We start from the raw sequence: 13,626 nt of genomic DNA, 5'->3' as shown, positions 1-13,626 counted from the left end.
CGAAGCAATCCATCTAGAGCAGTGATCTTCACTTTTCCCTTCTCAAGCCTTTCAAGTTGTGGATCTGCTTGTCCCTCGGTGCAGACTCCAAAGCTATTTTTCCCCCCTCAGTCAGCCTAAAGAAAGGTGGAAGCAGTTATGCTTCTCACATTATCTTCCCACATGCATCTTCTGGATACAAATTTCCTTCTCTTCTTCTGGGGTACCCTGCACTCCGTCGCCTTTTATTTTCAGTTTAGTTGAAGTGAAAAATTCCACACCATAGAGAAGAGTTTTCAGTGCTGATAGGTGGGGCTATGATCGATGGTGTGGGATTGAATCTATATGCACATTGAGCTTCATTTCATTGTCAAGAATTTGAACAAGCTGTTGCATGGATGGAAGGTGATCAGATTCCAGCTTGGACCACACAGGTACATCATTCAAAGTTATCTCAAATGCACCTGTTGACATACACTGGTTCTCAATCATGTTGCTCAAGAAAAAGACCATCATACATGCATAGACAAGAGACTAGTGATGCAATAACCAGCAACTCCACAATTCAACGCAACCTTGTTTTCTTGGCCCCACTGCCAGATGCTAGGCACTTGCATGCCAAAGAAAGCAAAAGAATCCTTGCCAACAATTATTAAGCCTATTAACACTAGCTTGAAGACTGACAGGAAAGATGCTATGTGTCTATATATTGGTTGAGGGAGGTAATTCTCTCCTTCAATGCGGATGTCTGGGTACCGCTGGCTAATAACCCGCATGTACTCCTCAAACACCCGCCTATAACCTCAGGAAACACAAATCTGGAACTTGAGCAGCGGCCCCATGGCGTACTGCATCTTTAATCTCTTGCCAGGCATGCCACCCACGTTGGCCGAGGCATCGCTCCGGACCACCGCCGACGCCGCCACCAGGAGAAGTAGCAGAAACCTCATCTTAAACGAGCAAACCACTTCAGCCGTCCTCAGACTCAGACTGCAGCCGGCCCAAGGTAGAGCCGGAGCCGTGAGCTGCTCCTATAAGCACTCTTTTATAAGTGTAGAATGGCCTATCTAATTTGATCCAGAACCCAGAGCCATAAAAGAAATGATTGATATCAATGACAAAAAATTAAATATTTCTGTATGGCAAATTGCACCATAAGCAAAGTCAAAAGACAAACAACAAACTGGAACAAATGATTGTAATTCAAATGACATATATAAAGGGCTTCTATGAATCAAAAATAAAATACCATCAGCCTAGAAGAAAAATTGTTGGAGGTTATGACTGGGCAGTTCACAGAGAAGGAAATACAAATTGTTCTTAAATATGGGGGAAAATGTTCAACCTTGCTCGTAATAAAAGGAATAAATAATTAAAGCAACACTGAGAAATTCTTCATTTATCAGATTCACAAGCTCCAAAAATTTGATAATCCAATAATTGGCAAAGATGTGGGGGAAAGGGTCTCTCAGACACTGCTGGTTGGGACTGTAAATCGGTAGGACCTCTGGGAGGGGTGAATGACAATGTCCGTCAAAACTACAAATACACCCAGGAATTCCACTTTGAGGAATTTATCCTACAGATATACTCACATGTTGCACAAATTGGCATATGCAGCATTATTTGTAACAGCGAAAGTTTGGAAACAACCAAAATGTCTATCACTAGGGAAGAGGTCAAATAAATTATGGTACATGCACTCAATGGAACATGATGCAGTCATCAAAATGAGTGAGGTATCTGTTGAGATGCTAATACGGAGCTTCAAGATACATTAAGAGGGCCTCCCTGGTGGCGCAGTGGTTGAGAGTCCGCCTACCGATGCAGGGGATACGGGTTCGTGCCCCGGTCTGGGAGGATCCCATATGCCGCGGAGAGGCTGGGCCCGTGAGCCATGGCCGCTGGGCCTGCGCATCCAGAGCCTGTGCTCCGCAACGGGAGAGGCCACAACAGTGAGAGGCCCGCATACCGCAAAAAGAAAAAAAAAAAAGATACATTAAGAAAAAAAGCAAGGTACAGAACGCTGCATAAAATATACTAACATTTGTGGAAATGTATTTGCTTGCATATAAAAAAAAATCTCTGGAGGAATACATAAGCAGTGGATACAGTGTGATACTTCTGGGGAGAACTAGGTGGTTTGTTAGAAGGGAAATTTTCACTCTATTTCTTTTTGTACCTTTTGAATTTTGAATCATGTCAATGTATTGTCTATCCAAAAATTTTTTTAGACAGATTTTATTTATTTATTTATTTATTTATTTTCGGCTGCGTTGGGTCTTCGTTGCTACGAGCGGGCTTTCTCTGGTTGCAGCGAGCAGGGGCTACTCTTCGTTGTTGTGAGCAGGCTTCTCATTGTGGTGGCTTCTCTTGTTGCGGAGCAGAGGTTCTAGGTGCATGGGCTTCAGTAGTTGTGGCATGCGGGCTCTAGAGAGCAGGCTCAGTAGCTGTGGTGCACGGGCTTAGTTGCTTTGCAGCATGTGGGATCTTCCCGGACCAGGGATCAAACCCATGTCCCCTGCATTGGCAGGTGGATTCTTAACCACTGAACCACCAGGGAAGTCCCAGACAGATTTTAATAAAATAAAGTGTATCTCCAGTCTGCCTATTCCTCCCCATCTCCATTGCCACTTCTGTTTTCTTAATGACTTAGTGACTTAAATGGGTCCTCCTACAAGGAACTTCCCGTAACTATTCTAAGTGGTTTTCTACCTCTCCACCATGTTCTTTCCCATTGCTACACTCAGTGACAAAATCTATAAAGGCAATGAATACTTTGTAATTATATGCTTCATTTTGTTTCATTCATTCATCCATTCATTTAATCATTGCTGGTCGCCTGTTTCCATGCCCCATGAGGGCCGGAAATTCTTAATGATTGACTCACTACTGTAAACCCAGCACTTAGGCCAGTGTCTGGCACAATCAACGTTTGTCAAATGATTGAAAGTTTACAAAGAATGAGACTGTCTCACTCTGATATTCTTCTCAGCAAAGGCAGACACTATTGTCCTCATTTTCTAGATGAGGAAATTAAGGCTCAGAAAGGATTCATCTGAAGCCACACAGCTGGTAAAGCGGCAAAGCTGAAACTTCTGTTCCCAATCCAAGACTCTTTAAACAGCAGGTCTATACTTGTCACAATCTTAGGACTACTCTGCTGGAGTCCCACCCTCACCCTCACCCTCACCCCAAGGTACTCCAGGTAGATTTCCAGGCTATCATCGACAAGTGCAGGGGTTCTTAACAGGGACCCTCTTGGTGGGTTTTAGTAGGCCTATCAACCTTTCTACATTGCATGGAGAATTTTACATGTAGGTTCATTGTATGGAGAAAGCCTCCAAGGTTTTCACCATCTTCTCAAAGAGTCTGTGACACACCTCTACCAAGTGAGTTCCCATGTCAAAGATTCATTCATTAGGGCTTCAGAAGATGTTTATCTTGTTAGGAGGGTTGTTAAGGAACCTGAAGCACTGGCTTTGGAATTGAGACAGGAGGGAAGAGGGCAGGGCACAACCATTAAAAGAATGACAGAGTCTTTGAGGACAAAACAAAAACTGGTTAGAATCCACTAGGTGCAAGATGACGGAAGAGTTGACTTCCAGTAGACCTTGAGCCTCATTATACACTCATTGTAATACATTAGCATATGCTAAATGACACACCCATCAGCGCCATGACAGTTCCGAGGCTGACCATAAAAGGCCAAAAAGTGGGTGGTGCCCAATTCCTGGAAATCCCCGCCCCTTTCTTTATTAGCCTATGAAATTACCCAGCCCACAAAAATTAACCACCCCCGTACCCCAGGGGCCGCTCTCACCTTCTGAGATGGCCTGCATTCTGCCTATGGAATGTGTATCTCTCTAAGTAAACCTGCTTTCACTTTACTATAGGTCACTCTTGAATTCTTTCCCGCATGAAACCAAGAACCCTCGCTTGGTGGCCCATCCCAGGAACTCACCTGAGACCTGGGACATAACCACCCTCTCATGCTCCATTTTCCTGCAAGAGAATCACTAGTATAAGCCATGGGAACTGGCATTGATGAGGGCAGAAAAACAGAACTGACAGAATCTGAACCTCTCATCCTCCCCACCACCTCAACAACACCTCCACTCTTATTCCCAGCTGTCCTCAGGAGAGACTAGAAAACACGCCCCTTTGTTTATTACCCTCTGAAGCCATTAAGCATAAAAAAAAATCTGTAAAACATTTTGTGCCTTTTCCCTCGTAGTAATTTAGTCTACCAGGAAGTGCACCATGGGATCTGTAGACCAGTTCAAAACCCAGTTCTTGGAACTTGTACAGTTGGCGGTCTGTCGTATCCCTTGGTTTCACAGGCGCAATTCAACCAGCTGCAGATCGAAAATACTCCCCCTCACCCCCTAAATTCCAGAAAGTTCCAAAAAGCAAAATTTGAATTTTCCAGGCACTGGCAACCATTTACATAGTATTTACATTGTATTTACAACTATTTACATGGCATTTACATTGTATTAGGTATTATAAGTTACCTAGCAATGATTTAAAGTATATGGGAGGATGTGTGTAGGTTATATGCAAATACATTTTATATAAGGAACTTAATTATCCATGGATTTTGGTATGGGGGTGGGGGGTGGTCCTGGAACCAATCCTCAGAGGATATCTAGGAACCACTGCACTTTACTTCTTCAGGACAATTTCCTTATCTACTTCAAGGATTTTGTGAGGAACAAATTAACAATTGTTCAATGTATTGTGAAGCAGGGTGGAGAAGGCAGTCTCTAGCCTTGACAGAAAGATCTATAAGACAATAACTTATCTTCTTTAATATTCCCCCTCCTGCTCTTCCTCCCCTCCCCCAGGGAGAGAATCAAGGCTGATTTCTCTTCCTGCCATTACCAATATCCTCTTTTTGACAAAAGCACCCTCAGGGTGAAACTCTGCTGCTCTGGAAAGAAGACAGTCTTGAGCTAGAAATAAACTTAGCTAGAGTGCTTATTTTTTGTGTAGCTTTGGGCAAGTCATATGCTCTGTCTGAGGCCCAGTTTTCTCATCCATAAAATAGGAGTAATACTCAAACTGTAGGGTAGTGCCAGGCCCGTAAGCATTCAATAATGGTGGTTATTATTGCAACTGTGTGCTGTTTCCAGCCCAGGCCCTCAGCCAGATTCTCTCCTGTGGAGCAGCCTGGAACTATGTCTGCACAGAGAACAAATAAACAGAAGTAGGAACATGTAATGTAAATGGAATCATACAGTATGTAATCTTTTGTGTAAGACTTCTTTCATTCCGCATAATATTTTGAAATTCATCTATGTCTTAGGTATATCAGTAGAGGATATATTTCATTGTGTGAATATACCACAGTTTATTTAGCCATTCTGTTGATAGACATCTAAGCTGTTTCCAGATTTTGCCTATTATGAATACCGCTACTAATTATATTCCAGTACAAGTCTTTGTTTGAACGTGTGTTTTCATTTCTCTTGGGTAAATACCTAGGAGTGGAATTGCTAGGTCATAGGAAAGGCACATTTTTAACTTCATCATTTCTCACTCCTATCAACAATATATGAGAGTTCCAGTTGCTCCACAGCCTCACCGACCGGAAGCGGGTGTTGTTCTAATCTAATCATCATATAAAAGGAAGGATTTGCTGAAGTGAAAACTCTCCTCTTCTTTCTTCATGTCAACTTCCTCATTAGATTCCTAAGGCCTCACGTGGCTCCCCAAGAACTCTTCTTCAATCTCTTACAGGTGTTGAAGACAAGCAAACTCTACCCAGAGAGAAACTAACCTGAATGAATTTGGATTTGTTGAAACTAAATGGAAGATGCATGAAAACAAAAATTGATCTGCCTCCCAGACATCATGAGAATTTCTGAGACTTGCCGACTAAAAAAAAATGCACAACCTAAAAGTTGAAAATTATGTTTTATTCGGCAGATGTACTGAGGACTTCATCCCAGAAGACAGCCTCTCAGATAGCTCTGAGGGGCTGTTCCGAAGAGGTAAGGGAAGAGCCAAGACGTACAGGAGTTTGCAAAAACAAACTGGGTAGTTGAACATAAAAAGATTTCTGCTACTTAAAGAAAAACCAAGCGTCTCAAGTTAATGAATTTGGCGCTTTTCTATGTATGGGAAGACGTGAGTGTGGGCTCATTGAAATCATTCCTCTGATATGCTCCTAGGGCCAGTATCCTGTTTTTCTCCATCCAGAATCCTCTCAGGGTGCACAGTGTGTGTGTGGTGGGGGGCGGAGTGGTGCCTGTAGTGGCTGATGGCTTGATGGCCACAACATCCTTTGTTTACTGATATGGCAGGCGATGTCCACAGACTCAAGTTACCTGATTGGTCTATTTTAAATCTAATTCCCTGAATAAATATTTAAGCGCTATTTGTTCAATAACTCAAGATTGACTAGATCTCTAGATACCAAACCTCATCTGTTAACTAAATCCCATTTGGAGAAGCCCTTTTCAGGTTTATTAAATTTATTGCAAGAGAGGAGTAGAAATTCCCATTACCAACAAGCCTAACTTTGGAAAGACAAGCAAAGCCTCATAGAATTTTGTAGGAGGAAAGGGCCCTGAGGTTCACCTAGCCCAGTGGATCTCAAACTCTGATATGTATAAAAAACAGCTGGAATTGGCAGATTTGTCAGACTCAGAGACTGACTCTGTAGGTTGGGGCCCAGGAATTTTCATTTTCAGCCACCAAGCCTCCACCTGACTCTCATGCCAGTTGTCTGAAGATCTCAGACCACAATTTGGGAGAAACTGATTTAATCGAAACATCTTCCTCCAATGAAAAATGAGTTTATGACAGAACAGTTAAGAGGCACCACAATAAAAAAAGAAAACTGATTTCCTTCATATTACTATTCTTGGAATCTCCTAGGCCCAGCTGCCTTGGAGGAGGAAATATTACAGCACATGTAAAAGTCTATTTGCAAAGCTTCTCCCATTGAACAGGTTCTCATTCTCAAGTTGTTGAAATTCTGTATTTTCTGAATGATCATACACGGGTTAATTTCCAAGAGGCAGTGATGTAGTTGCCAGAAATAGGGTCTGGCACTCAGGGCACAGTGGGAGAGCAGGGGCTGGAGCCCACACAGAAGCCTTCCGGAATCTGGTTCTGCCTCAAGACTGATGCCCGTGCATTGACCACCAGACTGGTTTGCCACACTCTTCATCTCAACAATGAATTATATTTTAAATTCTTCTCTAGAATTTCTCCTCTAGGAAATAAAATGACTTCAAAGGTGATAGAAGGCAAAGGTGAATCCTATATCTAGGGTAAATTTTTCCTAACACATATTCTTATCCACTGAAAGCTTCCCTCTGCAATTAGGTTTCAGCTAAGCAATATGGCAGGGGATGGCTCTGCCTGTGCCATCCTCATTTGCCCAAGGCATGCTTAACACTTTAGAGTTTTAAAATGATGATTGCTTATAAATTCATAAAATAGTTACTAAATAGACCAAAGCTCCTTTAGTCTTTGGATAGCATTTCTGTAGGAAGAGTTGAAACATTACTTTTTAACAGAGTTGAATCATATTTGACTTAAAATATTTACCAGAAAGAGGCATGTAAATACCAGCATGAATACGGGATGTGCTATTGTTTCCTTGTGAAAATTTGGAAGGAAATTCATTCTTGATTGTACCAATGACTGATAGTCCCTGGATGATGAATCCAGTGATGTCTGCAGTCACCATGCAGCTGCTCCAATGTGTTAACAGTGAAGTTGGCTCCATTTGTTTGCTTTATTCTGCTGCAGAACATAAAATATGTTACATGATTATGCAGGTATCCCTCAAATGAGAGAACACATGCGTTCCAAAAAAGTGTGCTGTAAAGTAAATTTGGATTCAATGAATCTGACTTATCCATTGACTTCTATTATAGAATCCGAAATACATACCTCAGGGGTGGGAAAATTGGTCCTAAGATGTAATACATTTATACTTACTAATGCAGCAGCGCCTGTAATGAGACATATTCAAAGGGAAAACAACTCTCTGATAAAATATTAACAATAATGCATTCACACTGAATATAAGTCACATTATTTTAAAACCACTGCAAGTAGAACTATAAACAGTGCCAAATTCCAGAAGCTTGACTATTTCACATGCGGTTTCCAAGATGCAATCAGCTATTAAATTTCCACCGTTTACCAGCCTTGAACTAAAAAATACTTCATAAAAAAATTTTATGTCCAAAAGTTTTATTCCGGTATGGGAAAGGAATATTAGTGTTCTTCTGCCCTTGAAAATTCCATCTTCTGGTTGGGAAAAAGGGGTGACCTAGATGCATTCACTCCCTCATTCTTTCATTCATTCATCTGAATGCCTACTATGTCTCAGACGTTCTGCTAGCTGCTGAGGTTAAGAAAATAAAATGCAAAGTTCCTATTTTCAGGGAGAACAACAAGAGAGCAGACAATTGTCCTCCAGAGCTCAGATAGAGTTAAGCATGAGATGTTAGCCCAGCCCATAGGAAGTACACTTAATACAGACCTTTGAAAAATGATGTCACATTTGAACATTTAATGCAGGATCTCAAACTGGTGGACTTATGGCTCAATCCAACGTGAAGGTGAGTTGTATTTGGCCTACTTAGAGTTAAAAAAAAAAAGAGCTAACATTTGTAAATTGGAAGATTTCACACACACACAAAAATTCAGTTTTCTGGATTTTCTTGAAAACCCGAACAATCTGACAGTATTAGGCACACATTTCCATGTGGCAACATTTGGTAGAATTCTCTTTTTAGAAGGGTTTTAAGTTCTCTACCTAATAACAATCCCCACTACTACCTCTTGCTGCCCCAACGTTGGGAATGAGAATCAGTTACCATTTATCATCACACTTGAAGTGTTGTTTTTCTTGTCATAGAGAACTATTTCTCAGAATCTATATCTCTATATAAAAGAGAAACATGAAAGGTGGACCAAGACGGTCACCTGCTTCAAGAAGATAAAAATAAGCATATTGGGCTTCCCCGGTGGCGCAGTGGTTGAGAGTCCGCCTGCCGATGCAGGGGACACGGGTTCGTGCCCCGGTCCAGGAAGATCCCACATGCTGCGGAGCGGCTAGGCCCGTGAGCCATAGCCGCTGGGCCTGCGCATCCGGAGCCTGTGCTCCACAACGGGAGAGGCCACAGCAGTGAGAGGCCCGCGTACCACAACAACAACAACAAAAAAGCATATTACTTCTATGGTCTTTACTCATTACACTAGAGTCTGAAACTCTTGTTCTAAGGACCAATAGGAATTAGTCAAATGGAGATTGAGGGAAGGACGTTAGAAGAGTAGAGGGAACAGCATGGGCAAAATGATGGCTGTGTGGCCAGTGCATGGGACTACAGATATTTCAGTATGGGGGTGGGGGGTGTCTATAATGGAAAAGCAAGAGATGACCCAGAAAGAAGTTGAAGCCAGTCCTCTCCCAGCACAAAACTGTGCCTAACAGCTTTGAGAAACTGATTCTACATCAGCCCAAGTCTACTTCTTCATTCCAGATACCAGGACAAGCCCTACCTACTTGATTAGAGTTTCAAATAGGATTGCCAGATAAAATACAGGGTACCCAGTTAAATTTGAATTTCAGATAAACAATGGATACATTTTTAGTATAATAGTTGGGACATACTTATACTAAAAAAATTATTCATTGCTTATCAGAAATTCAAATTTAACTGGATAACTGGTATTTTTATTTGCTAAATCCGGTAACATTTAATGGCTAGGTCTTACCAGGGTGATTATTTCTATTTTTCATAATTTATTTCTATTTCCATATTAAAACACAGTTTTCAAATTATTACTTTAAAATAAAGGTGTCGGGACTTCCCTGGTGGCGCAGTGGTTAAGACGCTGCCCTCCCAATGCAGGGGGCCCAGGTTCGATCCCTAGTCAGGGAACTAGATCCCACATGCATGCCACAATTAAGAGTTCACATGCCACAACTAAGGAGTCCGGGAGTCACAACTAAGGAACCCACCTGCCTCAACTAAGACCCAGCACAACCAAATAAATATTTTAAAAAAAAATAAATATATTTAAAAATAAATAAATAGGGTTTCCCCAGTGGCACAGTGGTTGAGAGTCCGCCTGCTGATGCAGGGGATGTGGGTTCATGCCCCGGTCCAGGAAGATCCCACATGCCGTGAAGCAGCTGGGCCCGTGAGCCATGGCTGCTGAGCCTGCGTGTCCGGAGCCTGTGCTCCGCAACGGGAGAGGCCACAACAGTGAGAGGCCCGTGTACCGCAGGAAAAAAAAAAAAAAAAAAAAATTGACAACTAAAAATAGAGTTGCCCTATGATCAAGCAATCCCACTTCTGGGCATATATCCAGAAAAAAACTATAATTTGAAAAGATACATGCACCCTTATGTTCATAGCAACACTATTTATAATAGCCAAGACATGGAAACCACCTAAATGTCCATCAACAGAGAAATGGATAAAGAAGATGTGGTATATATATATACAATGGAACACTACTCAGTCATAAAAAAGAACGAAATAATGCCATTTGTAGCCACATGGATGGACCTAGAGATTATCATATTAAGTAAAGTAAGTCAGAAAGAGAAAGACAAATACCATATGATATCATTTACATGTGGAATCTAAAATATGACACAAATGAACTTATCTATGAAACAGAAACAGACTCACAGACATAGGGAACAGACTTGTGGTTGCCAAGGTGGAGGGGGCATGGGGGAGGGATGGATTGGGAGTTTGGGGTTAGCAGATGCAAACTATTACATATAAAATGGATAAACAAGAAGGTCTTACTGTATAGCACAGGGAGCTATATTCAATATTCTGTAATAAACCATAACGGAAACGAATATGAAAAAGAATATTAAAAGAATTTTTTGAGCCATTTGGGAGAAGTTGAACACATAAGATATTAAGAAATTATAATTCATTTTATTAGGTATGATAATGGCATTATGGTCATGTTTTTGAAAATCACAAATACTCACCAAAGCTTTTATCAGTAAAATGGTGTGATGTCTAGATACCTCTTAAAATATTCCAGAGGGAAAAAAAAGAAATGGGAGTGGGATAGATGAAACAAAAATGGTAAAATGTTGACCATTGTTGAAACTGGCTGATGGGTAGTATTTTTGCATATGGTTGAAGATTTCCATACTATAACTTTTTTTTAATGCAAAAAAAGCCTTTCAGTCATCATGCATAGCAGATGCACAAAAATGATTACATTAAAAAACTTCTACTGTGAGTTTCTGTAACCATTGCTCTCCTCTGTGCCCTTAAGTAGCTGGAGAGAAAAACCTGAGCAAGGATGGTCTCTCCATGAGTCCAGTTCTCAGATAACTCATGCGTATGGAGTAGGGAAATAGTTCTTGAACCAGGTACCCCAAACACCAAATGTAAAAGAAAATATTTATAAATTGAGCTATGATAACATTAAGAATTTCTATTCATCCAAAGACCTTTTAAAGGAGAATTAAAAGATAATCCCAAAATAGAATATATTTAAAGTGAGACTACTTGCCAATACTGTGTATTTTTCCCCATGCACACTCAGCTATGAGGACAGGCATAGAGTAGGCAGAGAGGTTTACCCGGAGCTGGGTTTTTGTCCCCTCAAGTACCACAGAGGACCATGAACCAGGGGTTTGTGTTCTCAATGCGTGAGAGTGACTGGAAGACAACAGACTTTAATTGTTCAGGTTGCAAAGGAACCGGGGTTGTGAAGGCAGAGGAAGAAGCAAAACTGCTCTGTAAGCAGCAAGGAAGGGTAAAGAGAACACCTTGAAACCCAGTGGTATGAGGAGTAAGGGAGAGAAGGCGCTCACACCCCTTTCCCTAAAGGGCTGCAGGGGAAGCAGTGTCCTGTGGTTAGAGCAGGAAATTGAAGTGCAGATTTAGAGACGACATTGAGGATTTAGAACGTTTTCCTGATAACTGACCATGAGTTCCTGAGTGCACAGTGGAAGGTATATTATTAGGGCTCTCCAGAGAAACAGAACCAATAGGTTATATATAGATATATAGAAAGAGATTTATTATGAAGGGTGACCTCATGCAATTATGTGGCTGAGAAGTCTCACAATCTGCCATTTGCAAGCTGCAAGGAGAGCTGGTGACGTAGTTCCATTCCAAACCTGAAGGCCTGAGAACGAGGGGAGCCGCTGGTGTTAAGCCCCAGTCTAAATACAAAGGCCCGAGATGTCCTAGGGCAGAAGATGGACGTCCCAGATCAAGCAGAGAGAGCAAATTCACCCTTCCTCCACCTTTTTGACCTGTTCAGGCGGTCGACTGATTGGGATGATGCCCACTGGCCTTGGTGAGGGCAATCTGCTTTACTCAGTCTACAGATTCAAATGCTCATCTCTTCCAAAGATACCCTTACAGACACACCCAGAAATAATGTCTTAACAGCTACCTGGGCTTCTCTTGGCCCAGTCAAGTTGACACATAAAATTAACCATCACAAAGGATTTGGGGTAGGTATGGAGCAGGACAGTGAGTCATACTAGGGGATATACAGAGGCATTAGTGAATATAAATGCTGGTGACTGAGGTACACAGGGATGTGACTCGTCCTGACGATCTCTGAGCAGAAGGTGGGTGATCAAAAGGAGTTCTACCTTCCCCCTTGGGATCGGTCTGGTCTAGGGTGATAACAGCTTGAATGAGGTCCAAGGTGGAGATGGATAACAAGACTCCCTGTAATGCTAGAACCAGCATGATAGTAAAACAGAGAAAAGTTAAATGTGACTCTGATCTTTCTGGTCTGAGTGACTAAAGTCATGGGGCTATTTTTACCTAAAGTAAAAAATTCAGTAGTTATAGCAAGTTTGACAGAGATAATAATTAGTTCGATAAAATGAAGAATAATTACCATAGGATTAAATTAACTCAAGAACATAGGATGGTTTCAAACAGTAAAAATGTTTTGATTAAGACTTTCTATGAAATTGTCTTTCTTTTTGAAGAATAACTTTTAAGCTTCAATCCCTCCTAGGAAAGACTAGAGAAGTAAGCAGTAAAATATTACAAAGCAATACTGAAACAGTGAGCAAGGGTTTATGTTTTTTTTTAATGTTCTCAATGTTTATAGGTGTTAGCATGTGACATTTCAATTTGGCTACTACAAATAGTCTAAGACAAATGCAAATAAAAAACATAAAGCAGTATTTCTACCCACACTCTAGAAAGGAAAAAATGAAAAATAGATAATACCAAGTGCTAGCAAGTATATGGAGCAGGTGAATCTCCCATACACTGCTGGTATGCATTGGTACAACCATTTCAGATTAACCATTTGGCAGTATTTACTAAAAAATGAACATACCCATAACAACAACTCTACTCCTAGGTAAAACACCCACACATATGTTCATAGCAGCACTTTCTATAAAAACCTCCAACTGGAAATAACCCAAATGTTCATCAATGGCAGGCTGGATAAATAAATACATTTAATGAGTTCATACAATGGAGTACTATAGAGCAATCAGAATGATGAACTACAACTACGTGTAATAGTGTGATTGAATTTCACAAACATAATGTTGAGCAAAAGAAGCCAGACCACAAAAAATAATACATATACTACATGATTCCATTTCTATAAAGTAGGAGTCATCAAACTACAGCCCATGGG

General features: G+C 41.1%; 1 protein-coding gene across 1 annotated transcript; it reads right to left on the bottom strand.

Moving 5' to 3' along the window:
• Window positions 1-271: 271 nt before the first annotated feature.
• Window positions 272-986, bottom strand: LOC132482242 (thioredoxin reductase-like selenoprotein T). Its single transcript, XM_060087399.1, has 2 exons — window positions 555-986; window positions 272-513 (listed from the first exon to the last, which is right to left on the bottom strand). Exons 1-2 carry the CDS (start codon window positions 927-929, stop codon window positions 295-297), a joined length of 594 nt encoding a protein of 197 aa, XP_059943382.1. The 5' UTR covers window positions 930-986; the 3' UTR covers window positions 272-294.
• Window positions 987-13,626: the final 12,640 nt, after the last annotated feature.

Source organism: Mesoplodon densirostris, chromosome X (assembly GCF_025265405.1).
Source record: "Mesoplodon densirostris isolate mMesDen1 chromosome X, mMesDen1 primary haplotype, whole genome shotgun sequence".
Lineage (NCBI taxonomy): Eukaryota > Metazoa > Chordata > Mammalia > Artiodactyla > Ziphiidae > Mesoplodon > Mesoplodon densirostris.
Note: the sequence above shows the minus strand (reverse complement) of the source record. Positions and strands in the feature narration are given on the sequence as shown.